We start from the raw sequence: 26,711 nt of genomic DNA, 5'->3' as shown, positions 1-26,711 counted from the left end.
TGGGATATCCTGCCATGGTTTTATTGCAAAAGTTTTGGGATCTCCTGGCACAGATTTATTAGAGAGGTTTGGGGCTCTCTTCTCATGGATTTCTTAGAGGGGTTTGGTGATCTCTTTCTGGATTTAATAGAAGGGTTTGGGGTTCTGTTTTCATGGATAAAGTAGGTGGGTTTGGGATCTCCTGCCATGAGTTTATTAAAGGATTTTGGGATCTCCAATCATGGATTTATGACAGGGGTTTGGAGATCGCCTGTCATGGGTTCATTAGAGGGGCCTGGGCATCTATTGTCATGAATTTATTAGAGGGATTTGGGATCTCTTTTCATAAATTTATTAGAGCAGTTTCAGCATCTCTGACTGGATTTATTAGAGGGATTGGGCATCTCCTGAAATGGGTTTATTAGGGGGGCTTGGGGATCTCTTTCCATGGATTTATAAGAGGTAGTTTGGGATCTCCAGTCATGGATTTATTCCAGCCTTGGCCGGTGTGTTGTAGCTACCCTAATAATTCCCTCCTGAGTATTCCCTAATCATTCCTGAGCCTGGCATGGGCCAGCCTGCACCTGACAGAATCATTCACCTTGGAAAAGACCTCCAGGATCACCCAGTCCCAGCCTCACGCCAGCACTGCCATCGTCACCCCTAAGCCACGTTCCCAAGTGCCACATCCAGGCTCCTCCAGGACACTTCAGAGATGGCGACTCCACCACCTCTCTGGGGCAGATTATTCCATCGCTTAGCCATTCTTCCAGTGAGTTTTTTCTTTCCTGATACCTGTAACTGCGGGCTGTGGTCACAGGGAATGTTTTCTCCGGCCAGCTCACTCCCTGAGACCGATGGGCAGTCACAAGAGAGGCTGTCCCCCAGTGTGACCTCCAACCAGGTTTTGGGGTGTCCCCAACAGGATGCAATGGATCCAGATACCTCAGTCCTGCTCGGCACAGACTGTCCACCTGTCTGAGCTCCCAAGCAGTTCTTAGCTGCAGGCAACCTCTAGGAGTGTAGGGGGGTAGGACGGTAGGGACAGAGGGAGACGAGAGATCTCTGCAGCCAGGTCGTGGAACTTGCGGTTTATTGCAAAGGGCCTGGGTGTAGGGCTCTGCTGGGAGCTGCCAGCCACAGCTTGGAGCAGGCTCGAGAGAAGAGAGGGGTAGAGAGGATGAGAGGCTAGGAGCGTAAAAGGGTAAGAGAGCAAAAGTGTAAGAGAGCAGAAGCGTAAGAGAGCAGAAGTGTAAGAGAGCGAGGTTCCTGTTACAATACAATAAATCTTCTTCTGTGTTGAATATTCCAATTCTCACTAACCAATCTAGTACTATATACAAATCCTATAGCATTTATATACAGCCTATAAGAATCATTACATTACCATACTGTGTTACATTTTAAACCCTACCAGGGACTGAGGTGAAGGAATCGAGAGGGATCGCTTGTGTGAGTTCCAGGAAGGTTTATTTCCTCAGAGGAGTCAGGGACAAGTGACAATAACTGAGGGGAAAAAAACCTGCTTTTGAGGAGGGGAGGGAATAAGGGGAGGACACAACGTTTTACCAATAGGAAGGCATTACCTTCATGGGTAATGTACTCAAGGGGGAAGAGCCACCCTTCCGATCCAATCTTGCTTCGAGGAAGGGATGGAGGACAGGGAACATTCCAAAACAAAAGGCTGTGCTATCTTTGATAGACAGAGAGATTGACATGCACTTGGCGGGAAAATTTTGGGGTAAGCAACTCAGGCCTGAACCATGAGGGAAGCCAAATAGGGTACATGGAATGAACCATTACAAACTTATAAAAAGGAATATTTTAAACCTACTACAAAGGAATAAAATGTAAAATAACAGACTGAAACAAATATCCACTCTGAATCTCCCCTGGAAAAGCTTGAGACCATGCAGTTCATTGTGGTGCAGTGACTGCGGCATGAATGGAGAGGAGAGAACGTGTGTGCCTGAGGAATGGAGGCTGCATGGCTCTGAATATCCTGGAGTGCAAGAGTTTTAATTTTGCCATCAGTGGCAATGCTGCGAGGCCGGGGAAATCACGTCTGTGCTGAACCTGCCCCTTTGCTGAGTCAGGTCTGAAACCTGAGGAGCCTCCAGTGGCTGCTAAAACTCATTTGGTGCTGGTCTGAATCCTGGTGGGGAGGAGTTTTCAGCCAGCCAGGGGCCACCTCCCAGGCTGGGAAACAACTCTGTCAAGTGAGAGCTTGGGCTATAGAGAGAGAGGCCAGGCCCTGTCAGCACCTCTTTGTGGTGTCCCTGGCACTGAGGAGATTCCTGCCAGCTCAGAAGAGCCCTGAGCCTTGTCCTGAGGGTCTCCTGCTCCATCCCTGGAGGAATCACCTGAGGATCTGTGTCTCCAACACAGAGAGGCTCTTTTTCATTTGTTCCTGGGGGCTTGGGGGTCGCTCACACCAACGTTGCCTCCCTGGCTGCTGGCCAAGGTGGAACACAAGGCACAACAAAGGTGAGGAGTCCTGAGGGATCCCAGTAGCACGGTGAAGAGCTCACGGAACCTCGAGGAACTGCAGTGACTCAGCATTGAAGAGGTCACCAAATCTTGGCTTTCCAAGTAAGGAGGGAAAAGGCAAAATAAACTACCCACAATGCAAAGCAGTAAATCATTAACAACGGGAACATCAAAGAACAGAGTTCAACAAATTCACCCATCAGTTGCTTTCCAAAGCATCTTCAGGCTACAACCTGCAGGAGAAATCTCTTCCAGGGCCCCTACTGCGACCACAGCAACATGGCTTTGAGGCTTTGCTGTGCCTGGATTTCCATCCTCCTCCTCCTGCCCGGCCTCTCGGATGGAGGGAAGCTCCTGGTGGTGCCCATGGTGGGAAGCCACTGGCTGAGCATGCAGGAAGTGGTGGAGAAGCTGAGCGAGAGAGGACACGAGGTGGTGGTGCTGGTCCCCGAGGTGAGCTGGCAGATGGAGACCACGCAGGCCTACAAGGTGGTCACGCACCCGGTGAGCCAGACCCTGGAAGAGCTGGATAACGCCTTCCAGGAATACGTGGCCGTGCACCTGACGCAGAAGCCTTTCCCCCTCAATGCCCTGGCCATGTACAACGCCTCCGTGCATGTTGTCAGTGCTTTCTTTGGGCAGTGCAAGGACCTGTTCCACAGCCAGGAGACCCTGAGGTTCCTCAACCAAAGCGGCTTTGATGCCATCCTGACGGATCCGGCCTTTATGTGTGGGGCCATCCTGGCTCATCATCTTTCTCTTCCCTTTGTGTTCTTCATGAGGGGATTTGGTTGCAACCTGCACTTTGTAGCCCCACAGTGCCCAAGCCCTCTGTCCTACATCCCGAGACTCTTCAGCTTCAACTCAGATCAAATGACTTTTTTCCAGAGGGTGGAAAACGCCCTGATTTCCCTCCTGGAGCTTGATTACTGCAATGGTCTCTATGCAGAAGCGCTTAAGCTTTCCTCAGAAGTTCTTCAGAGGGATGTGTCCCTGATGGACCTGGTGAACTCGGCTGCCATTTGGATCCTGAGGTTTGACTTTGTGTTTGAGTACGTCAGGCCAGTGATGCCCAACATGGTCTTTGTGGGGGGGATCAACTGTGCTAAGAAGAAACCTCTGCCTAAGGTAATGTACCTTTGCCTAAAATTGTACATTTCCCAATGAAAATTCATTCTGTTGTTTCAGCAAGTTTATCAGTATTGTTTGTTATTTTTTAATATTCTGGTAATGATTTAATTCATGCAGGTTTGAGTAATTGTTTCCATAGGCTGAAATCAAACAACTCTGATAGGGACTTACTTGAATTGATGAGGGTTTTGTGACAAACCAACCAAAAAGGGATTTCATCAGCCAGATGGGAATTACTGTCCTCAGTGAATGTGTCTTAACCACCAACCAGATCCAGTTTTGATTTCGTTTTAATGGCATCTAACATCTATTTCTTTTATCTGATCAAAAATCCAAGAGTCATTTTTTTCTTTTACCTCCAGGCTCAGCAGCATCAGTTGATTCACTTTAGTTGTATTTTCATGACAAATCCTTTCCAAACTGGCTGTCTATGTTAGGTTACTCCTGTTTGTGGGGGTGAAATATAAATGTCGCCTTGAAATGGCAAGAAATAATCTTAGTCATGGATTGAGTGAAAGACTCATGAATGCAGAACTCAGGTAAGTTGTCATACCTTGATATCTGCTTTTACCAGAATTGTTCTGCAGGGTCTTAAAGCTAATCTAGACATCTGAATCTATTTTTCATAGACAACATGCAATGTGTAAAATGGTAGCACTGGACATTTCTATCCCGGCACAAAGCAGGAGACAAATCTCTTTTCCCAGGAAATTGCTCCCTCACTTCTGAATTGTGGTCACACAATATCTCTGCACAATATCTTGGAGCTCGAGGGGTGGGATTTTTCTTTCCTCTTTCAGATTTCTTTGCTGCTCTTTGACAGCTGATAAACAGCTCTAAACTCTTTATCAAGTTTAGAGCCCTCTTAGCTCTTCCTTAGCACCCTCCAAAAGGCTTTGCTCTGGCATTGCTTTCACTTGCACAAAGAGACAACCTTCCTGCAGTGGCAGTAGTGGGAGGTGTCACATCTTCTCCTCAATTTCGTTTTGCTCACAGTACATGATACGGGTTTTCAAGACAGCAACCAAAGACCAAAACTCCTTCTTTGTGTCCCTGTGCCGGCCTCCTTTCCCTTTGTTTGCCCTGAACCCATCCTTAGTTCACTTCTTGCTGTAGTGTGAGGAGGAAAAAGCCAATGGGGATCGTTGTGCTCAGATTTGGGATTGCCTGATCCATCCTGATGGCCGTGACATCTTTGTAAGAGGTGCAGGTTTGGCTGCTTCCAGGGGCTGGGAATTCAACATCAGCCTCGTGTCCTCAGGAATGGAGTTGCATCCATTCTGCTGGGTTTGTTTTTATTGTTTTCTCGCCATGTATTTACCAGGTCAATGGTTTTAACCACGATTATTGTTGCAACATGACATCCCTGCTCTTGGTGTTACAGACTCAGTGCTGACAGTGTCTTAGTGCTGACAGTGGTTGAAGCTTAATCATTAACAGAAAGTACAAAAGTTTCTCTATGGACACGGCTTCCCTTCCTTTCCATAAACACAGGCAAAATCACAGGATAATCACACCCGTATTGGGAAGTTAAATATTAATTTCTGCAGCCAATAAATTCCCTGCTTACTCTGCACGGACCATGGTATAAAGGAGTGCGTGGATCCCTGCGGAGCAGAACCCTCTGGATCACTCCCACCAAAATGGCTCTTTTTTACCGAGGCACCTGGATACTTTTCCTCCTGACGTTGTCTTTAATCCTGGCTGAAGGTGGAAAGATCCTGGTGGTGCCTCAGGATGGAAGTCACTGGCTCAGCATGCGCCCAGTAGTGGAGAAACTGCGGCAAAAGGGACACGAGGTTGTTGTGCTTGTACCCTCCACCAGTCTGTATATGAAGTCAGAGGAGCCTCAGAATTACACAGTCCAAGCCTATCCAATCCCTTACACAGAGGAATACTTGGGGGAAATGCTCAAGGCCTTTGTTCATGCCCATTTTATTGAACAGTCTGTTTGGAATGTTGTTCTGACCTCGTATCAAAGCACGATAGAATTTTCCTCGGTCTTCTTCACCAACTGTAAGAGCCTCCTGCAGAACGAGGAGCTGATGCAGTACCTGCAAGAGAGCAAATTTGACTTGATTTTCACAGATCCCATCCTGATGTGTGGGCCGCTGGTGGCTGAGTATCTTGGCCTTCCTTCCGTCTACTTCCTGCGGGGCTTTCCCTGTGGAATGGATTCTGCTGCTACCCAGTGTCCAAGCCCTCCTTCCTATGTGCCCAGGTTATTCTTGGATAATTCAGACAGCATGACGTTTTCCCAGCGGGTGAAGAACGTGCTGGTCGATCTGCTGGAGCTCTTCTACTGTAAACCCATCTATGATAAGTTTGAAGAGCTTGCATATGAGGTTTTCAAAAAGAAAGTGACAGTGACGGAACTCCTGAGCCGTGGATCCTTCTGGCTGATGAGATACGATTTTGTCTTTGAGTTCCCGAGGCCAGTGATGCCAAACATGGCTTTTATCGGAGGCATTAACTGTGTTCAGAAGAAAAAACTGTCTCAGGTACAACATTTTCTTTTGTTTTTATATGGAAAAGGCAAAGTATAAATGTATCATAGAATGGCAGAATGGTTTGGGTTGAAAGGGACCTTCAAAATTATCTCATTCCATCCCGCTGCCACCCTGGGCAAGGGATGTCACTCCCATCCTTACATCAATCCCTGACTGACAAGAGCTTGGTGTTCAAAGATTGAAATCCTGCATGATGCAGAAATGGTATTTCCTAATACCCAGCATGCAGATATATCACATCCTGCCAGACCTAAAGCCTTATCAGACTTAATTAGGCCAATTTAAGTGACATGTAGCTTTTATGCAAATGCGAGTCTCTTTTGTTGACAAGAAGAACTTTGCTATCCTCCTCTCCCAGCTGTCTCATGCACTGTCCATTTATCCCCTCTCCTTTCATCCACAGTGAAGGTTATGGGAATGAAGAGTTTGCCTATTTTCTACAAGTTTCTATTTTCTACAGGCATCTCCTAGATTGATTCCTTTCCATCATTCTTTATTGTCAAGGTGTCAATATCTAAACCCCAGAAATAATCCTCTTCCAGTTCATCCTCCCCTTCTCTTCTAGATTATTGAATGAGGTTTAAGGCTGTCCTGGGTATGGATATCTCCTGTAAATTCCATTTGGGCTTTTGTGGACCAACCTTCCTGTGTTCATTTGGCAGCCTTGTCTGAGGTTATGGCCTGTCTTCTGTGCATCTCCTTGCTCTGACCTGTTTGAAAATGCCCATGAAATTAATCCATGCTGTAAACTACCAAGATGGGATTAGCATGGGTGTTGGAGCTGCTGCTCCTTTTGGAGGGCAGGTTCTCAGCAAAGGCCAGGATTTCCCACCAGGTTTGGGAAGGAACCTGCAGAAACTGCATGGGAAAAAAAAATCCAGCAAGATTTTCAAGGCCAGATTGCCCTGGAGACAGAAATTGTTTCCTGTGTTCACCTGCTTATAGGCTTTAAGGACAGGTTATCACCAGCATTAAACCCCAGCAATTTATAATCAAGAAGGACTTGGACACAGGGTTGAGGTCATGAACTGACCCAACACTGGTCATGAACTGACCCCTCACTGGCCATGAATGATTCCTGACTTTGTGCACTAGAGAGGTGTTGTTGGTCTTTGTTATCTGGGGTACAAGGGTGAAATGCTCTTTTGCAATGTTGTTTTATACCTGATAGGATAAGGGGTTAGCTGCAAGTTCTGTGGATAGATGGGGGAAGATTTTCTGCTGGTTGCTTATCTTCCAAAAGAAATGCAAGTTTGCATTAAGTGTAGCAGTTTGTTTGGGGGATCCCCGGGGTGTCACCCAAGCTGTATGTGTGCTGGTGGCAGCAGGCAGGCAAGGAGACTGCACAGGGCTTCTGAGGGGGCTCATTAGATGAGGGTTCATTGGCGGTCCCACCCCTGGGAGCATCATTGTTCCTGTGGGAGAAGGGGGGAGGGAAGTGGGAGGGGGAGAGAGCAAGACCCTAGGGAGAAAAGGGCCAAGAGAGTTTCTCATCACCCCTCAGAGCTTAACAAGAATATTCAAAGTGGGCGCGGAATAAGACTTGGGCCAATGGGATTACAGATCCATGGGGAAGATCACAGGCTTGGAATAAACAGTACATTTTCGAGGTGTGAGACAGAGCATACCATTTAACTAAAATGCACCCCCACAATTTACCCTTTTTTCTTTAGAAAGAAAAGATACAGGGAAATATGACAATTAACAATTTAAAAAATGAAGCAGTAATTACACAGTTTCACAGCATAAAAATAAATGCAATTCCAGTGAGGATTATGTTTTAAACAGTACATTTGACTTGATGTTTGCTTTTGGTGGTAGGCAGCAAAGATAAAATGAGCATTTAATTGTAATAAATGGGTTATGTGGGAACATATTGCAGATTTTAAACGAACTTAAAGTATGGGGGAGTGCTTAAAGGCCTTCAGCCTTTGGCACTAACCTCATATGAGAGTTTTGGGATTGGCCTTTTCAGCGTGACTGGCCCAATGGTGTCTGACTTTTTCCAGCTGGCTTTTCAGACCACCACAGCCCCCAGTTTTAGGCTGAGGCGCCGACTTCTGTTCCCCCTCTCAGGGACAGGGAATCACCTGGAGCCCCCCGGACTCCAGGCAGGTTTGCAGCCTCAGATTCTCACCCTTGGATCTGAGATTTACCGCTGCTTTCACCTTCCAACCAGTTTAATCCAGAAGAACCCTGGTTTTAGGTCGTTAAAAGGAAAACAAAAAGAAAAAAAAGTAATTTGGCTTCAGCTACTACTTATACTGACGGAGCATTCAGCACAAAAACTGTCCAAGTACTTTCCCAGACACCATTTTAGGTTACCAGTCACCCTCAGAACCTACTGAGGACAGCATAAATGCAACAGGGATTTTGATTCAGCAGTCCAATACTATCTGGACACTCTCTACTAAAGAAACAAGTGAAAACTGCTTCTCATTGGATCTACCCTTGTGACCTGCCAGGCCCCTGCTTTCTAAAACTGACAACAGGACAATTTTGTAATAGGAACACACATTTAAACTAGAGAAGCACAATTGTAAAAACTACTTCATGGGGACGGGAGGGAAATGGGGAGAAGACAGGTATTAGATCGGAATGATAAAAAGGTTAGAGGGTTTTAGGATAAGAGTTCTAGCTGAGGAGCTCTTTTCAGCTAGAACAAGTGGATTGGTATTGGGAATTGGGGAGGTTATGGGGAGCCGGGGACTCTGTGAAAGAAAAGCCTTTTTGAGGTACCCTGTGCCTTTGAGCAGTCTGCTGCCGGTGAACTACCCAAAATAAGGGAAAAAGGGGCATGGATTGCAGAGAAGGATATTACCCTGCTCTTGGAATAACAGAAATTATCAAATCGGAAACCAAACTTATAAGAAAATTTAGCAATGATTTATTAGATCATTACAAAAAATAGAATTTTGAGAAAAAACCACCACAGCCAAGGCAGCGTCAACCCCGGGTGTCGGTGCTGGGTGAACCGAGATCCGACCGACAAAGTGTCAGCGTCTCCCCAGTGGTTCACCCCGACTGCTTCATGCAGCTAGCTTATATACAGTTTATTCTGCCTGAGGCAGGGATGACCGAATGTTCCTTTGTGTCCCTTCACATGTAGAACTGGGGCCATACATGTGCAGGAATAGACAAAAGTAAGTCCAAGTGTCTGGATGGTTGTCTGAACACTTTGGAACAGCCTGTATTCACATGTAGCAGAGTGGCTCAGGTGCTTGAGTATGGTAGATGCAATCTTCCCGGGCCCAGGTGCTCCTGAGTGGCTTAGACATTCCAGGGAAGTCAGCAATCATGGCCTGGGAAGGTTTCATTCATAGGTTAACAGACTTGATATTATCTTGATGTTGTCCAGGAACTAATTGAATAAAAATGAGACTCTGCTCCCAGCCAGGGTGGTGAAAGACATACCTTGGATTCTACAATTTTCTATACATATATAGCATGAATTATCTCTACCACATACTACACAGGGGAAGGAGATCATAAATTAGAATTTTCAATTCAATGAAATATAGAAGGCTGTTAAAACTGGTATTACAAAATTATTTTAACTTTGGGGTTTGGTTACTAAGCTTTTTCTCTAATTCCAGCTCCTACCTTGTGGGATTTGGAAGGTGGAAGGTGGGAAGTAGGAGGTGGAGAGGGGGTTGGTTAATGAGAGACAGGAAAGGGGCGGAGCCTGGGGGAGAAAAAGCGGGAAGAAAGGGATTTTGGGGAGGAGAAGTAGAAGATGGTGCGGTGTGGCTGGAGGTCGCGGCTCTGCTGGATCTCCAGGCCATGCGGCCACAGCACACACGGTGGTAGGTCTGTTGAGGCTTAGCCGTGTGGCCGCTGTGCCGGGCTCAGCAGGACGGAGTGGACTCCCAGGGGTTTGTTTAGGGGAAGGCAGGTTAGGGATGGAGTTAGGGGGAAGGAGCAGCGAGGGGGGGGAGAGAGTAAGACTGAGGAAGGAGGTGACAAAATTGACGACAGCAGTTTTGGGGGGTGCAGGGCTCGGGCAAAGCTGAAAGCGGCTTCTTGCTGGTCTGGCGGCTGCCCCGCGGAAACTGTGGGGTTTGGTTCCTTCTTTGGCTGCTGCTGTGGTCCAGGGTCGGGCTCGGCGATCCGCACGGCCTGCCCGCTCTGCGGGGCCCTTCCCTGCCACCTCCAGGCCGGGGTTGGCGGCCTTGGCTTTGCCGCCAGTGCGGCGGCTCCCAGTGAGCGGCGGCAGCTCTGAGGAGCCACATGGCGGCCACGTGGGGCAGTGGAAGCGGCAGCCGCCGGCTGCAATCTTAAAAGCTGCGATGGTGGGATGGCGGCGTGCTGTCTAGCAGGGCCTCTGCGCGGTGGTGCCGGGACCGGGCTGCTCGGCTGGTGGTGGAGGTGCCGCCCGGAGCCGGGACCACGGCCCCGCACAGGCACTCGGCCGGAGGCGGTGCTGAAGCGGTGTTCCGCGGGGGGCCAGTGGGGCAATGGAGGTCCATTTTCTTCTTTGGGTTGTCAGTGGTCGGGCCGCACGTTGGATACCATTTGGTGCGGTTCGTTTGGAGGGATCCCCAGAGAGTCGCCGGGGGGGGGGCCTTAAGCTGTATGTTCGCAGGCAGGCAAGGAGACTCCACATGGCTTCTGAGGATGCTCATTAGATGAGGGTTTGTTGGGGGTCCCACCCCTGGGAGCAGCATGGTTTCTGAGGGAGAAGGGGGAGGAAGGGGGAGAGAGGGAGACCCTAGGGAGAAAAGGGCCAAGAGAGAATGTGTAGTCTCCCTCACACAGCTTAACAGGGAGATTCAAAGTGGGGGCGGAATAAGACTTGGACAAATGAGATTATAGATCCATGATACTTCAGGGGAGGATCATGGGCTTGGAATAAGCCGCACATTTTCAAAGGGTTAGACAGAGCAGACCATTTAAATTGAATGTAACCCCACAGACCTTGGGTGTGGTGGGCTGGTGGCAAGAAGTGCCACAAAGCTGGGGTCCTGCTGAGGGACGAAGGTGCCATTCAGCCAATAACCTCAGCTTGGTGTGTGTGAAGGTGACACACCTTTCTTGACTCACGCAATGCCAACTTTGAATTCCCAACCTGCCCTGAACCCGCCCTAATCATTGATTGCTTTCTGTGACCTTGCTGCAAAGATATGATGACCCCAAATGGGAGGAGACTCAAAAGGGCTGAGGTGGAGCACGGCTACAAAAGCTGGCAGAGCGCTCCTGGCCTCTCTGGTGCCAGACTTCCACTCTGCACAGCTCACACCATGCTGGTGGCACTGCTGCTGCCCTTCCTGTGCCTCCTGAGCCCGGCTGCCACTGGGAGGCTGCTGGTGATCCCCATGGAGGGCAGCCACTGGCTCAGCATGAAAAAAGTGCTGATAGAGCTGAGCAAGAGAGGGCACCAAATCGTGGTCATTGCACCGGACAACAAAATCCTGATCGATTCCTCAGATGTCTACGAACTGAAAACCTACTCTGTGCCATTGATGAAGGAGGATGTGGAAGAACATGTACGCTCCCTCAGTGCAAAATCTTTCAGCCAAGAGCCTTTCCTGGTGAGATTCTGGAAGCTTTTGCAGGAGTACCGGCAGAGCGGAGCCCTTTTTCATGCCTCATGCAAGTCCTTGCTGCACAACCAAGAGCTGCTGAAGTACATTGGAGAGGGTCACTTTGATGCCCTGCTCACAGATCCCGTGTCACCCTGTGGGCAGATCATTGCCCTGCACTTCTCCATCCCCAGCGTTTTCTTCCTGCGGTTGGTTCCGTGTGCCTTGGAGGTTCGCGCGGCTCAGGGCCCGGACCCGCCGTCCTACGTCCCACGCATGTTCTCGGAGAACACCGACCACATGACCTTCTCCCAGAGGGTCAAGAACTTCCTGATTGCCCTTTCTGAGTCCTTCATCTGCAATATTGCCTATTCTCCCTTTGAGGAGCTGGCCTCAGAGTTCCTCCAAAAGCCCATGACAATGACGGAGATTTTAAGTCACGGATCCATCTGGCTGAGGAGAATCGACTTTGTCTTTGAGTATCCCATGCCTGTCATGCCCAACATGGTTTTCATTGGAGGCATCCACTGTGGAGAGAAGAAGAAGCCCTTATCTCAGGTCAGTGGCTGGCAACCTGGGAGGGGTTGTGACACTCACACAGCTGCATGGTCCAAGTGAGGTGTTTGAGAGGGATGCATCTTATCTCTCTTTTGGAGGGAGACTATTTCCAAGAGCCTGAGCTGTTGGCTCAAGGGCAGTGGCTTTAAGCTGCCAGAGGAAAGGATTAGACAGGATATTGGGAAAAAAGTCTTCCCTGTGAGGATGCTGAGGTCCTGGCACAGGTTGCCCAGAGAAGCTGTGGCTGCCTCACCCCTGGATGTGTCCGTGGCCAGATTGGACAGGGCTTGGAGCCACCTGGGATAGTGGAAGGTGTCTCTGGCCATGGCATGGGGTGGAACAGGGTGAGCTTTAAGGTCCCTTCCAACACAAACCATCCTGGCATTCTACAAAGATCAGTTCCCTCTTTCAAACTCTTATTTTCTGTCCTGCATTTATTTCAGGGATTTGGGATATCCTGCCATGCTTTTATTGCAAAAGTTTTGGGATCTCCTGGCACAGATTTATTAGAGAGATTTGGGGCTCTCTTCTCATGGGTTTCTTAGAGGGGTTTGGTGATCTCTTTCTGGATTTGTTAGAAGGGTTTGTGATTCTATTTTTATGGGTATAGTAGGACGGGTTGGGATCTCCTACCATGAGTTTATTAAGGGATTTTAGGTTCTCCAGTCATGGATTTATGACAGGGGTTTGGGGATTGCCTGTCATGGATTCATTAGAGGGGCCTGGGCATCTATTGTCATGAATTTATTAGAGGGATTTGGAATCTCCTTTCATAAATTTATTAGAGCAGTTTTGGCATCTGTGACTGGATTTATTAGAGGGATTGGACATCTCCTGCCATGGGTTTATTAGAGGGGCTTGGGGATCTCTTTCCATGGATTTATAAGAGGTAGTTTGGGATCTCCAGTCATGGATTTATTCCAGCCTTGGCCGGTGTGTTGTAGCTACCCTAATAATTCCCTCCCGAGTATTCCCTAATCATTCCTGAGCCTGGCATGGGCCAGCCTGCACTTGACAGAATCATTCACCTTGGAAAAGACCTCCAGGATCACCCAGTCCCAGCCTCACGCCAGCACTGCCATCGTCACCCCTAAGCCACGTTCCCAAGTGCCACATCCAGGCTCCTCCAGGACACTTCAGAGATGGCGACTCCACCACCTCCCTGGGCAAATTATTCCATTGCTTAGCCATTCTTCCAGTCCAGTTTCTTTTTCCTAAAACCCACTGTGAACCTCCCCTGGCACAACATGAGGCCATCTCCTCTCATCCTTTCCCTTGGGACGCAGCAAGACAGCCTGATCTCACCCCAGCTTCTGTCAGGGAGATGTAGAGCACGACAAGGTACCCCCTGAGCCTCCTTTTCTCCATGAACAGCCCCAGTTCCCTCAGCTCGGGAGAGTTTTTAACCCCTTCCCCAGCTCTGTTACCCCTCCCTGGACAGGGCTGCCCCCAGATTTGTGCCTTTTCACCCAAATCCAGCCTTCCCACTGTCCCTTTGCTCAGGTGTCAGCAGGGAGCGACTTTGATCTCGTACTGCCTTGAACCCAGAAAATTCCCCAGAATTCCTGGTTGGGATAACCTGGGATAACAAGGCCAACTGAGGGAGCCTCTGACCAGTTCACAAACCCTGAGGTACTGATTAACTTCAGCAGTCCTGGGATTGCCTTTGCACCCCCACTCCTCATGCTGAAGGTGTGGATGGAAAATCCATCCTGCAGCAGGAGGGAGGGGAGGGCAGGACATTTCCCTGCCAGCCCTCTCCTTATCCCACTTCAGCAAACAGCTGGGTGCCATCACAAAATACAGAAATTCACTTTTCTTTGGGAGAACATTCTCTTTTCTAAACAGGTCAGCTTCCCAATGCCCAGGTCTGAGTGTGCTTTATAAAAATCTGAACATATTTAGTATTTGTTACTGTGATGTTTTTCCTTTGCAGTTCATAATATTATATATATGCAGTTCATTTATATTATATATAATATATAATAGAGGATTCAGAGAGTGTTTTATTCTCTTTTACCTCAGAGCTTCTCCCCCTCTACTCTGACACTCAAAAATTTCGTTTTCTAAAAAACCATCCTGGCATAAAACTGCTCTCTGCTGCCTTGTCAATAGAAATAATTAAAGACATGGGTAAAACAGGAAAAATAAGTAAATAATGCTGGTATGAGGAACACAATATGCAGTTCATTGTGGTGCAGTGACTGTGGCATGAATGGAGAGGAGAGAACTTGTGTGCCTGAGGAATGGAGGCTGCATGGCTCTGAATATCCTGGAGTGCAAGAGTTTTAATTTTGCCATCAGTGGCAATGCTGCGAGGCCGGGGAAATCATGTCTGTGCTGAACCTGCTCCTTTGCTGAGTCAGGTCTGAAACCTGAGGAGCCTCCAGTGGCTGCTAAAACTCATTTGGTGCTGGTCTGAATCCTGATGGGGAGGAGTTTTCAACCAGCCAGGGGCCACCTCCCAGGCTGGGAAACAACTCTGTCAAGTGAGAGCTTGGGCTATAGAGAGAGAGAGGCCAGGCCCTGTCAGCACCTCTTTGTGGTGTCCCTGGCACTGAGGAGATTCCTGCCAGCTCAGAAGAGCCCTGAGCCTTGTCCTGAGGGTCTCCTGCTCCATCCCTGGAGGAATCACCTGAGGATCTGTGTCTCCAACACAGAGAGGCTCTTTTTCATTTGTTCCTGGGGGCTTGGGGGTCGCTCACACCAACGTTGCCTCCCTGGCTGCTGGCCAAGGTGGAGCACAAGGCACAACAAAGGTGAGGAGTCCTGAGGGATCCCAGTAGCACGGTGAAGAGCTCACGGAACCTCGAGGAACTGCAGTGACTCAGCATTGAAGAGGTCACCAAATCTTGGCTTTCCAAGTAAGGAGGGAAAAGGCAAAATAAACTACCCACAATGCAAAGCAGTAAATCATTAACAACAGGAACATAAAAGAGCAGAGTTCTACAAATTCACCCATCAGTTGCTTTCCAAAGCATCTTCAGGCTACAACCTGCAGGAGAAATCTCTTCCAGGGCCCCTACTGCGACCACAGCAACATGGCTTTGAGGCTTTGCTGTGCCTGGATTTCCATCCTCCTCCTCCTGCCCGGCTTCTCGGATGGAGGGAAACTCCTGGTGGTGCCCATGGTGGGAAGCCACTGGCTGAGCATGCAGGAAGTGGTGGAGAAGCTGAGCGAGAGAGGACACGAGGTGGTGGTGCTGGTCCCCGAGGTGAGCTGGCAGATGGAGACCACGCAGGCCTACAAGGTGGTCACGCACCCGGTGAGCCAGACCCTGGAAGAGCTGGATAACGCCTTCCAGGAATACGTGGCCGTGCACCTGACGCAGAAGCCTTTCCCCCTCAATGCCCTGGCCATGTACAACACCTCAGTGCATCTTTTCAGCACCTTCTTTGGGCAGTGCAAGGACCTGTTCCGCAGCCAGGAGACCCTGAGGTTCCTCAACCAAAGCGGCTTTGATGCCATCCTGACAGATCCTTTCTTCATGTGTGGGGCCGTCCTGGCTCATCATCTTTCTCTTCCCTTTGTGTTCTTCATGAGGGGATTTGGTTGCAACCTGCACTTTGTAGCCCCACAGTGCCCAAGCCCTCTGTCCTACATCCCAAGACTCTTCAGCTTCAACTCAGATCAAATGACTTTTTTCCAGAGGGTGGAAAATGCCCTGATTTCCCTCCTGGAGCTTGATTACTGCAATGGTCTCTATGCAGAAGCACTTAAGCTTTCCTCAGAAGTTCTTCAGAGGGATGTGTCCCTGATGGACCTGGTGAACTCGGCTGCCATTTGGATCCTGAGGTTTGACTTTGTGTTTGAGTACGTCAGGCCAGTGATGCCCAACATGGTCTTTGTGGGGGGGATCAACTGTGCTAAGAAGAAACCTCTGCCTAAGGTAATGTTTCTTTGCCTAAAATTGTGCATTTCCCAATGAAAAGTCATTCTTTGGTTTCAGCAAGTTTATCGGTATTGTTTGTTATTTTTTAATATTCTGGTAATGCTTTAATTCATGCAGGTTTGAGTAATTGTTTCCATAGGCTGAAATCAAACAATCTTGATAGGGACTTACTTGAATTGATGAGGGTTTTGTGACAAACCAACCAAAAAGGGATTTCATCAGCCAGATGGGAATTACTGTCCTCAGTGAATGTGTCTTAACTACCAACCAGATCCAGTTTTGATTTCATTTTAATGGTATCTGACATCTATTTCTTTTATCTGATCAAAAATCCAAGAGTCATCTTTTGCTTTTACCTCCAGGCACAGCAGCATCAGTTGATTCACTTTAGTTGTATTTTCATGACAAATCATTCCAAACTGGCTGTCTGTGTTAGGTTACTCCTGTTTGTGGGGGTGAGATATAAATGTCGCCTTGAAATGGCAAGAAATAATCTTAGAGTCATGGATTGAGTGAAAGACTCATGAATGCAGAACTCAGGTAAGTTGTCATACTTTGACATCTGCTTTTACCAGAATTGTTCTGCAGGGTCTTAAAGCTAATCTAGAAATCTAAATCTATTGTAATAGTCAACATGCACTCTCTAAAATGGTAACACAGGACATTTCCATCCCGGCACAAAGCAGGAGACAAATCTCTTTTCCCAGGAAATTGCTCCCTCACTTCTGAATTGTGGTCACGCAATATCTCTGCACAATATCTTGGAGCTGGAGGGGTGGGATTTTTCTTTCCTCTTTCAGATTTCTTTGCTGCTCTTTGACAGCTGATAAACAGCTCTAAACTCTTTATCAAGTTTAGAGCCCTCTTAGCTCTTCCTTAGCACCCTCCAAAAGGCTTTGCTCTGGCATTGCTTTCACTTGCACAAAGAGACAACCTTCCTGCAGTGGCAGTAGTGGGAGGTGTCACATCTTCTCCTCAATTTCGTTTTGCTCACAGTACATGATACGGGTTTTCAAGACAGCAACCAAAGACCAAAACTCCTTCTTTGTGTCCGTGTTCCGGCCTCCTTTCCCTTTGTTTGCCCTGAACCCATCCATTAGTTCACATTTTGCTGGAGTATCAGGAGGAAAAAGCCAATGGGGATCGTTGTGCTCAGATTTGGGATTGCCTGATCCATCCTGGTGGCCGTGACATCTTTGTAAGGGCTGCAGGTTTGGCTGCTTCCAGAGGTCGGGAATTCAACATCAGCCTCGTGTCCTCAGGAATGGAGTTGCATCCATTCTGCTGGGTGTATTTTTATTATTTTCTCGCCATGTATTTACCAAGTCATGGTTTTAACCACGATTATCGTTGCAACATGACATCCCTGCTCTTGGTGTCACAGACTCAGTGCTGACAGTGTCTTAGTGCTGAAAGTGGTTGAAGCTTAATCATTAACAGAAAGTACAAAAGTTTCTCTATGGACACGGCTTCCCTTCCTTTCCATAAACACAGGCAAAATCACAGGATAATCACACCCGTATTGGGAAGTTAAATATTAATTTCTGCAGCCAATAAATTCCCTGCTTACTCTGCACGGACCATGGTATAAAGGAGTGCGTGGATCCCTGCGGAGCAGAACCCTCTGGATCACTCCCACCAAAATGGCTCTTTTTTACCGAGGCACCTGGATACTTCTCCTCCTGACGTTGTCTTTAATCCTGGCTGAAGGTGGAAAGATCCTGGTGGTGCCTCAGGATGGAAGTCACTGGCTCAGCATGCGCCCAGTAGTGGAGAAACTGCGGCAAAAGGGACACGAGGTTGTTGTGCTTGTACCCTCCACCAGTCTGTATATGAAGTCAGAGGAGCCTCAGAATTACACAGTCCAAGCCTATCCAATCCCTTACACAGAGGAATACTTGGGGGAAATGCTCAAGGCCGTTGTTCATGCCCATTTTATTGAACAGTCTGTTTGGAATGTTGTTCTGACCTCGTATCAAAGCACGATAGAATTTTCCTCGGTCTTCTTCACCAACTGTAAGAGCCTCCTGCAGAACGAGGAGCTGATGCAGTACCTGCAAGAGAGCAAATTTGACTTGATTTTCACAGATCCCATCCTGATGTGTGGGCCGCTGGTGGCTGAGTATCTTGGCCTTCCTTCCGTCTACTTCCTGCGGGGCTTTCCCTGTGGAATGGATTCTGCTGCTACCCAGTGTCCAAGCCCTCCTTCCTATGTGCCCAGGTTATTCTTGGATAATTCAGACAGCATGACGTTTTCCCAGCGGGTGAAGAACGTGCTGGTCGATCTGCTGGAGCTCTTCTACTGTAAACCCATCTATGATAAGTTTGAAGAGCTTGCATATGAGGTTTTCAAAAAGAAAGTGACAGTGACGGAACTCCTGAGCCGTGGATCCTTCTGGCTGATGAGATACGATTTTGTCTTTGAGTTCCCGAGGCCAGTGATGCCAAACATGGCTTTTATCGGAGGCATTAACTGTGTTCAGAAGAAAAAACTGTCTCAGGTACAACATTTTCTTTTGTTTTTATATGGAAAAGGCAAAGTATAAATGTATCATAGAATGGCAGAATGGTTTGGGTTGAAAGGGACCTTCAAGATTACCTCATTCCATCCCGCTGCCACCCTGGGCAAGGGATGTCACTCCCATCCTTGCATCAATCCCTGACTGACAAGAGCTTGGTGTTCAAAGATTGAAATCCTGCATGATGCAGAAATGGTGTTTCCTAATACCCAGCATTCAGATATATCAGAATATATCACATCCTGCCAGACCTAAAGCCTTATCAGACTTAATTAGGAGAATTTAAGTGACATGTAGCTTTTATGGAAATGAGAGTCTCTTTTGTTGACCAGAAGAACTTTTCTATCCTCCTCTCCCAGCTGTCTCATGCACTGTCCATTTATCCCCTCTCTTTCATCCACAGTGAAGGTTATAGGAATGAAGAGTTTGCCTATTTTCTACAACAGGCATCCCCTAGATTGATTCCTTTCCATCATTCTTTATTGTCAAGGTGTCAATATCTAAACCCCAGAAATAATCCTCTTCCAGTTCATCCTCCCCTTCTCTTCTAGATTATTGAATGAGGTTTAAGGCTGTCCTGGATATCTCCTGTAAATTCCATTTGGGCTTTTGTGGACCAACCTTCCTGTGTTCATTTGGCAGCCTTGTCTGAGGTTATGGCCTGTCTTCTGTGCATCTCCTTGCTCTGACCTGTTTGAAAATGCCCATGAAATTAATCCATGCTGTAAACTACCAAGATGGGATTAGCATGGGTGTTGGAGCTGCTGCTCCTTTTGGAGGGCAGGTTCTCAGCAAAGGCCAGGATTTCCCACCAGGTTTGGGAAGGAACCTGCAGAAACTGCATGGGAAAAAAAATCCATCAAGATTTTCAAGGCCAGATTGCCCTGGAGACAGAAATTGTTTCCTGTGTTCACCTGCTTATAGGCTTTAAGGACAGGTTATCACCAGCATTAAACCCCAGCAATTTATAATCAAGAAGGACTTGGACACAGGGTTGAGGTCATGAACTGACCCAACACTGGTCATGAACTGACCCCTCACTGGCCGTGAACAATTCCTGACTTTGTGCACTAGAGAGGTGTTGTTGGTCTTTGTTATCTGGGGTACAAGGGTGAAATGCTCTTTTGCAATGTTGTTTTATACCTGATAGGATAAGGGGTTAGCTGCAAGTTCTGTGGATAGATGAGGAAAGACTTTCTGCTGGCTTCTTATCTTCCTAAAAAATGCAAGTTTACATTAAGGAAAATTATTTTTCTCAGGGATGCCATTTGGTTTTGACTATTGAAAAAAAAAAAGGCAAAACCCCAGTCCTGGGTACTGGTACATGGATTCCTCATGTGAATCCTCACTGTAAGTTATGTTTCACTGTACTACTGGCATCAGTTTCATTAGGTAAGAAAATGCTTTTAAAAATGCAAGAGTATCTCACTCTGTGACAACCCTGTCAGCCTTCAGTGGCAGCGATGGAGAAGAGTCCTTTCCGTGCTCTCTTGATAGGCACAGGCCTCCCATGTGGGCTCAGCAGTGTTTCTGCCCAGCCACTCTGTGGGTGTATTTTTTCATGGATTTTCCCTGCATTTTGCCATCAGCCCTTGGCTGTGGTGGGCTGGTGGCAAGAAGTGCCACAAAGCCAGGGTCCTGCTGAGGAAAGAAGGTGGCATTTAGGCAATCATCTCAGCTTGGCATGTGTGAAGGTGACACACCTTTCTTGACTCACGCAATGCCACCTTTAAAGTCCCAACCTGCCTTGAACCCTCCCTAATCATTGATTGTTTTCTGTGACCTTGGCACAAAGTTCTGATGACGCGAAATGGGAGGAGAGTCAAAAAGGCAGAGGTGGGGCACAGCTACAAAAGCTGGCAAATCATCCTTCAGTTGCTTTCCAAAGCATCTTCAGGCTACAACCTGCAGGAGAAATCTCTTCCAGGGCCCCTACTGCGACCACAGCAACATGGCTTTGAGGCTTTGCTGTGCCTGGATTTCCATCCTCCTCCTCCTGCCCAGCCTCTCGGATGGAGGGAAGCTCCTGGTGGTGCCCATGTTGGGAAGCCACTGGCTGAGCATGCAGGAAGTGGTGGAGAAGCTGAGCGAGAGAGGACACGAGGTGGTGGTGCTGGTCCCCGAGGTGAGCTGGCAGATGGAGACCACGCAGGCCTACAAGGTGGTCACGCACCCGGTGAGCCAGACCCTGGAAGAGCTGGATAACGCCTTCCAGGAATACGTGGCCGTGCACCTGACGCAGAAGCCTTTCCCCCTCAATGCCCTGGCCATGTACAATGCCTCAGTGCATACTTTCAGCACCTTCTTTGGGCAGTGCAAGGACCTGTTCCGCAGCCAGGAGACCCTGAGGTTCCTCAACCAAAGCGGCTTTGATGCCATCCTGACGGATCCTATCTTCATGTGTGGGACCATCCTGGCTCATCATCTTTCTCTTCCCTTTGTGTTCTTCATGAGGGGATTTGGTTGCAACCTGCACTTTGTAGCCCCACAGTGCCCAAGCCCTCTGTCCTACATCCCAAGACTCTTCAGCTTCAACTCAGATCAAATGACTTTTTTCCAGAGGGTGGAAAATGCCCTGATTTCCCTCCTGGAGCTTGATTACTGCAATGTTTACTATGGGGAAGCACTTAAGCTTTCCTCAGAAGTTCTTCAGAGGGATGTGTCCCTGATGGACCTGGTGAACTCGGCTGCCATTTGGATCCTGAGGTTTGACTTTGTGTTTGAGTACGTCAGGCCAGTGATGCCCAACATGGTCTTTGTGGGGGGGATCAACTGTGCTAAGAAGAAACCTCTGCCTAAGGTAATGTTTCTTTGCCTAAAATTGTGCATTTCCCAATGAAAAGTCATTCTGTTGTTTCAGCAAGTTTATCTGTATTCTTTCCTATTTTTTTTTTATTTCTGGTAATGATTTAATTCATGCAGGTTTGGGTAATTGTTTCCCATAGGCTGAAATCAAACAACCTTGATAGGGACTTACTTGAATTGATGAGGGTTTTGTGACAAACCAACCAAAAAGGGATTTCATCAGCCAGATGGGAATTACTGTCCTCAGTGAATGTGTCTTAACTACCAACCAGATCCAGTTTTGATTTCGTTTTAATGGCATCTAAGATCTATTTCTTTTATCTGATCAAAAATCCAAGAGTCATCTTTTGCTTTTACCTCCAGGCACAGCAGCATCAGTTGATTCACTTTAGTTGTATTTTCATGACAAATCATTCCAAACTGGCTGTCTGTGTTAGGTTACTCCTGTTTGTGGGGGTGAGATATAAATGTCGCCTTGAAATGGCAAGAAATAATCTTAGAGTCATGGATTGAGTGAAAGACTCATGAATGCAGAACTCAGGTAAGTTGTCATACTTTGACATCTGCTTTTACCAGAATTGTTCTGCAGGGTCTTAAAGCTAATCTAGAAATCTAAATCTATTGTAATAGTCAACATGCACTCTCTAAAATGGTAGCACTGGACATTTCCATCCTGGCACAAAGCAGGAGACAAATCTCTTTTCCCAGGAAATTGCTCCCTCACTTCTGAATTGTGGTCACGCAATATCTCTGCACAATGTCTTGGAGCTGGAGGGGTGGGATTTTTCTTTCCTCTTTCAGATTTCTTTGATGCTCTTTGACAGGCTGATGGAGAGCCCTCTAAACTTGATAAAGAAGGCAAAGAATAATATTCTTAAGTAGAAAATGAAATGTAAGGCATTCTATCTAGTTAGGCTGACAAGAGTGGCATCAGTTTGAGATTTAAGAGGCAAATTCTTGCTGGTTCCAGAATAGAAGTTTTTACTTTTATATCCTGAAGGTTTTAGAGCTGCAAAGTGTTCATAACTTTGCTACAAGGATAGAGACCTCCTGCCCTCACTTTATTCCTGCCAGCTGCTGTCTTCAGACTCCTGTCAGGTGAAAATCACATGTTCCACACCTGGAAAAATCTTCTGTAATTATCCTTTCTTCAGGCTCTTTTCTAGCTCCATTTTCTACAGACTGCAGAGGAATTTCTCCTATTTCACTTTGAATAGTACCCAGCAGGTGAGTGTAAACAAGCGTAAATTGAGTCACAGGGGGTAATGGAATCTGCCTGTTCCCACACGCCAGTAAAGCCCTGGGTTGGTCATTGCTGTTCAGAAACATAATCCTATGGGAGGAATGAACCCATTGCTCAACAGGTAAGAAAAGAAAAAGGATTACTGGGAGAGGAGAGAGAGGAAGAGATGCAAATTGCAGATTCTTCCTCAGACAAGGAATCCACAGGCCTTTTTCTTACACTGCTTCCACAGTTTTCCACAGGCAGGGCAATGGGGCACGGTGGTCTCATTCCAGGTAAGAGCTCCTCTCTCCTGGATGTGATGTGGTCCCATGGAGGAGCTGCTCTGAGCTGAAGGAGCTCAGGCTTGTGCAGAACTGGCCCTACTTACCTTATCCAGCTGGGAATCCAATCCTACATTGTGTAAGGATCATCACAGAGCTTGTGGGAGAACATGAGACCACAGGGCTGGGCCTGGGGGACCACAAACTGCATTTACACCTTGTGTAAGCTGCCTCAGGCTGATTTCCTCTTGGCCTGCACTTTGCATGGGGAGTTGTCTCAACAGCAATTACACCTTCATTAACAGGCAGAGAAATCCCAAGTTTCCAACCCCTCAAGTGTCTGGAAGTTTAACACAAGGCTTGCAGCAATCAGAGCCAATATCTTGGCTCTGAGAAGTACCTGAAGGCTGGCATGGTGACATTGCAAATCAACTCAAACTGTGAGCCCTGAGACACTCTGGTGACAATTTCATCATTAGCCAAAGTTAGTGCAAAGCTGCTTTTCTAGCCAGCTCAGAAAAACAAAGGTACTATGATTTGATATGTTTCTATGATTAGATTAAACCAAAGTTCAGGAATTTAAGCTACAGCCACCTCCCAAATGTCTCTCTGTTCTTTTCTCACCTAAACCTCCCAGTACTTATTTAAATGGGTCAACTGAAAACATTAAATTAACCCCAGGTTTAAGTAGGTAGGTACTCAAGTAAAGACCAAGTGTAACTGAATAAACACCTTTTTCTTACCAGCACCAGGGCTTAAGAGCACAGATCCTGCTTTAAAACCCTCTCCATGTTCCCAAGGTTTCTATTCATGGCTTAGGAAACAGCTGCCCTGGAAATGATCTGTGTTCTATTATTTGCTTCTTGCTCTCACAAAAATTTCTATTCCTTTCCAACTCATGTATTTGCTTGTATGGGTTGTTTTTCCTCTAAAGCTAGTGTATCTCCACAGAGTTAAAAAAAACCTAGAAAACCTGAGGGGGAATCAGGCAGGTTTCTGTCAGCAGCCACCAACCTGCATTTCCCAGATGCTGCTTAGCACCAAAAAAAGGGTCTGGGTTCAGTTACATAAGGACTGGATAAGCCTGGATACATGGATAAGCCTGATCCATCATTCAGGAACCAGGGGAATCAAATTACATAGAATCACAGGCTGTTTTGGGTTGGAATGAATTTTAAAACTCTTCCCATTCCACCCCCTGCCACGGGCAGGCACACCTTCCACTAGCCCAGTTCGCTCCAAGCCCTGTCCAGCCTGGCCTTGGAAACTGCCAGGGATGCACAGCTTCTCTGGGCATCAGCCCCACACTCTTTTGGCTGAGAAACGTTTTCCTGCTTGCAGGACCCAGAGTTTGAGTTGGTCAGCAATCTCACCTCACAGCAGGGAAGCAAATCCAGTGGATGAAACCAACACTTCCAGGATGAAACCTACACTTTTGCTGTAGTTTTAGTGGTGCTGAAGTTTCTGTTTGCTGCTCTCTTTCCTTAGTGCCGCTCAGAAAGAAATCCACACATCGCAGCCAGTCCCACTCACAGGTGAACAGTTTGAGAAAGTTTTAGCTCCTCTTGGAGCTGAAGCAATGGCAGGATGAGGGGCCCAAAGCTTGCAGAGCTGCTCCATCACTCCCTGCCAGCTCCAAGAGACTCCCTGGAATAACCCAAACAAGCTTTATCCTTTCTGAGAGGAAAACTAACCTGCAGTCCTGGCTCACCCAAGCCTTGATGCTCGTTGCTATTGCTATGGGGAAGGCTTTCCTCCAAGCAGGCACCTGGCTATCTCACATTTGGAATCCTCAGCTCCTCAATTGCACATAAAACAGGAGCTGGAAGCAAGCACCACACCCTTCAGAGCTGAGAGAGGTCCAGGTGCCCTTTGCTACTCATCATGAAAAAACAAACACAAACTTACCTCTTCCTTATCAGAAAAATGAGCCTGGCTGTTTATTTTCTCAATAACAATTACTTACCTTAACTCTGACCTTAGCTGATCCTGTGCTAATCTAAGAACTTAATTCTTTCTTTGTTTGTCCTGCCTTTATCTCTGATTTCTCTTGCCCTACCTCTTGCTGCCTCACTTTTCCAACAGTTTTTGCTCTGATGGTCTGGTGCAAAAAGTAGGGAGCCTGTGGAGTCCATAAGGAAGTATGGCCACCCTGTCAAGACACCTTTTCTGTTATAGTCAAGGGAAATGAACTTGTATTGGCTGTTTTCAGCCAACTGCTGTTGCCAATGAAAATCCAGTTGAGTCCAGAGTAGAAAATACACCAAGCAGCAACCTTCCAAGGTAATTTGGTCAGTTCTTGTCACAACAGCTGCAATGAAGTCTTTGCATCCAGATTTCCTGCATTGACTGAGAATTATTTGTAAGTCCCTTCAGTGTCCTGCTTTCAGTCTGTGCCATCTCCCATCTCTCTTGCACTGGGCCTCTCCAGAAATTGGTTTTCCATGTCTAAGGGTGGTTCCTCCATGTCCAGAGTGACAGAGTGGAGCTAGTCAGGGCAGTGCCAGCACCCTTTGTGTGTCATGAGACAAATGCCTTTGCCTCAGGCTGTAAGGATTTGTTTCTCCTGACTGAGGATGCTGGGAGTCCCAGCAGCATTTATAAAAAGAACAGGAAAATGTTGTGCTGATGGCAGCTTCTCATCCCAAGGACACCTTCCTTTTGTGGACCAACCTTCCTGTGTTCATTTGGCAGCCTTGTCTGAGGTTATGGCCTGTCTTCTGTGCATCTCCTTGCTCTGACCTGTTTGAAAATGCCCATGAAATTAATCCATGCTGTAAACTACCAAGATGGGATTAGCATGGGTGTTGGAGCTGCTGCTCCTTTTGGAGGGCAGGTTCTCAGCAAAGTCCAGGATTTCCCACCAGGTTTGGGAAGGAACCTGCAGAAACTGCATGGGGAAAAAAAAATCCAGCAAGATTTTCAAGGCCAGATTGCCCTGGAGACAGAAATTGTTTCCTGTGTTCACCTGCTTATAGGCTTTAAGGACAGGTTATCACCAGCATTAAACCCCAGCAATTTATAATCAAGAAGGACTTGGACACAGGGTTGAGGTCATGAACTGACCCAACACTGGTCATGAACTGACCCCTCACTGGCCGTGAATGATTCCTGACTTTGTGCACTAGAGAGGTGTTGTTGGTCTTTGTTATCTGGGGTACAAGGGTGAAATGCTCTTTTGCAATGTTGTTTTATACCTGATAGGATAAGGGGTTAGCTGCAAGTTCTGTGGATAGATGAGGAAAGACTTTCTGCTGGCTACTTATCTTCCTAAAAAATGCGAGTTTACATTAAGGAAAATTATTTTTTCTCAGGGATGCCATTTGGTTTAACTATTGAAAAAAAAAAAAGGCAAAACCCCAGTCCTGGGTACTGGTACACGGATTCCTCATTGAATCCTCACTGTAAGTTATGTTTCACTGTACTACTGGCATCAGTTTCATTAGGTAAGAAAATGCTTTTAAAAATGCAAGATTATCTCACTCTGTGACAACCCTGTCAGCCTTCAGTGGCAGCGATGGAGAAGAGTCCTTTCCATGCTCTCTTGATAGGCACAGGCCTCCCATGTGGGCTCAGCAGTGTTTCTGCCCAGCAACTCTGTGGGTGCTTTTTTTCATGGATTTTCCCTGCATTTTGCCATCAGACCTTGGCTGTGGTGGGCTGGTGGCAAGAAGTGCCACAAAGCCGGGGTCCTGCTGAGGGACGAAGGTGCCATTCAGCCAATAACCTCAGCTTGGCATGTGTGAAGGTGACACACATTTCTTGACTCATGCAATGCCACCTTTAAAGTCCCAGCCT

The 26,711-nt window shown here is 47.3% G+C and overlaps 4 protein-coding genes and 1 pseudogene across 4 annotated transcripts; all 5 read left to right on the top strand.

Moving 5' to 3' along the window:
- Nucleotides 1-2,748: 2,748 nt before the first annotated feature.
- Nucleotides 2,749-3,883, top strand: LOC129133374 (UDP-glucuronosyltransferase 1A6 pseudogene; annotated as a pseudogene).
- A 239-nt stretch (nt 3,884-4,122) lies between these two features.
- LOC129133373 (UDP-glucuronosyltransferase 1A6-like) lies at nt 4,123-6,687 on the top strand. The gene is made up of 3 exons (XM_054653101.2): nt 4,123-4,139; nt 5,219-6,101; nt 6,676-6,687. Exons 1-3 carry the CDS (start codon nt 4,123-4,125, stop codon nt 6,685-6,687), a joined length of 912 nt encoding a protein of 303 aa, XP_054509076.2.
- A 4,663-nt stretch (nt 6,688-11,350) lies between these two features.
- On the top strand, nt 11,351-16,243 carry LOC129133371 (UDP-glucuronosyltransferase 1A1-like). The gene is made up of 3 exons (XM_054653099.2): nt 11,351-12,190; nt 15,934-16,080; nt 16,223-16,243. Exons 1-3 carry the CDS (start codon nt 11,351-11,353, stop codon nt 16,241-16,243), a joined length of 1,008 nt encoding a protein of 335 aa, XP_054509074.2.
- Nucleotides 16,244-16,606: 363 nt separating this feature from the next.
- On the top strand, nt 16,607-19,165 carry LOC129133369 (UDP-glucuronosyltransferase 1A6-like). The gene is made up of 3 exons (XM_054653098.2): nt 16,607-16,623; nt 17,702-18,584; nt 19,154-19,165. Exons 1-3 carry the CDS (start codon nt 16,607-16,609, stop codon nt 19,163-19,165), a joined length of 912 nt encoding a protein of 303 aa, XP_054509073.2.
- A 1,388-nt stretch (nt 19,166-20,553) lies between these two features.
- LOC129133368 (UDP-glucuronosyltransferase 1A8-like) lies at nt 20,554-24,317 on the top strand. Its single transcript, XM_054653097.2, has 2 exons — nt 20,554-21,402; nt 24,255-24,317. The coding sequence occupies exons 1-2, from the start codon at nt 20,554-20,556 to the stop codon at nt 24,315-24,317; spliced, it is 912 nt and encodes a 303-aa protein (XP_054509072.2).
- Nucleotides 24,318-26,711: the final 2,394 nt, after the last annotated feature.

The sequence above is a fragment of the Agelaius phoeniceus genome, chromosome 7 (assembly GCF_051311805.1).
Source record: "Agelaius phoeniceus isolate bAgePho1 chromosome 7, bAgePho1.hap1, whole genome shotgun sequence".
NCBI classification, from domain to species: domain Eukaryota; kingdom Metazoa; phylum Chordata; class Aves; order Passeriformes; family Icteridae; genus Agelaius; species Agelaius phoeniceus.
Note: the sequence above shows the minus strand (reverse complement) of the source record. Positions and strands in the feature narration are given on the sequence as shown.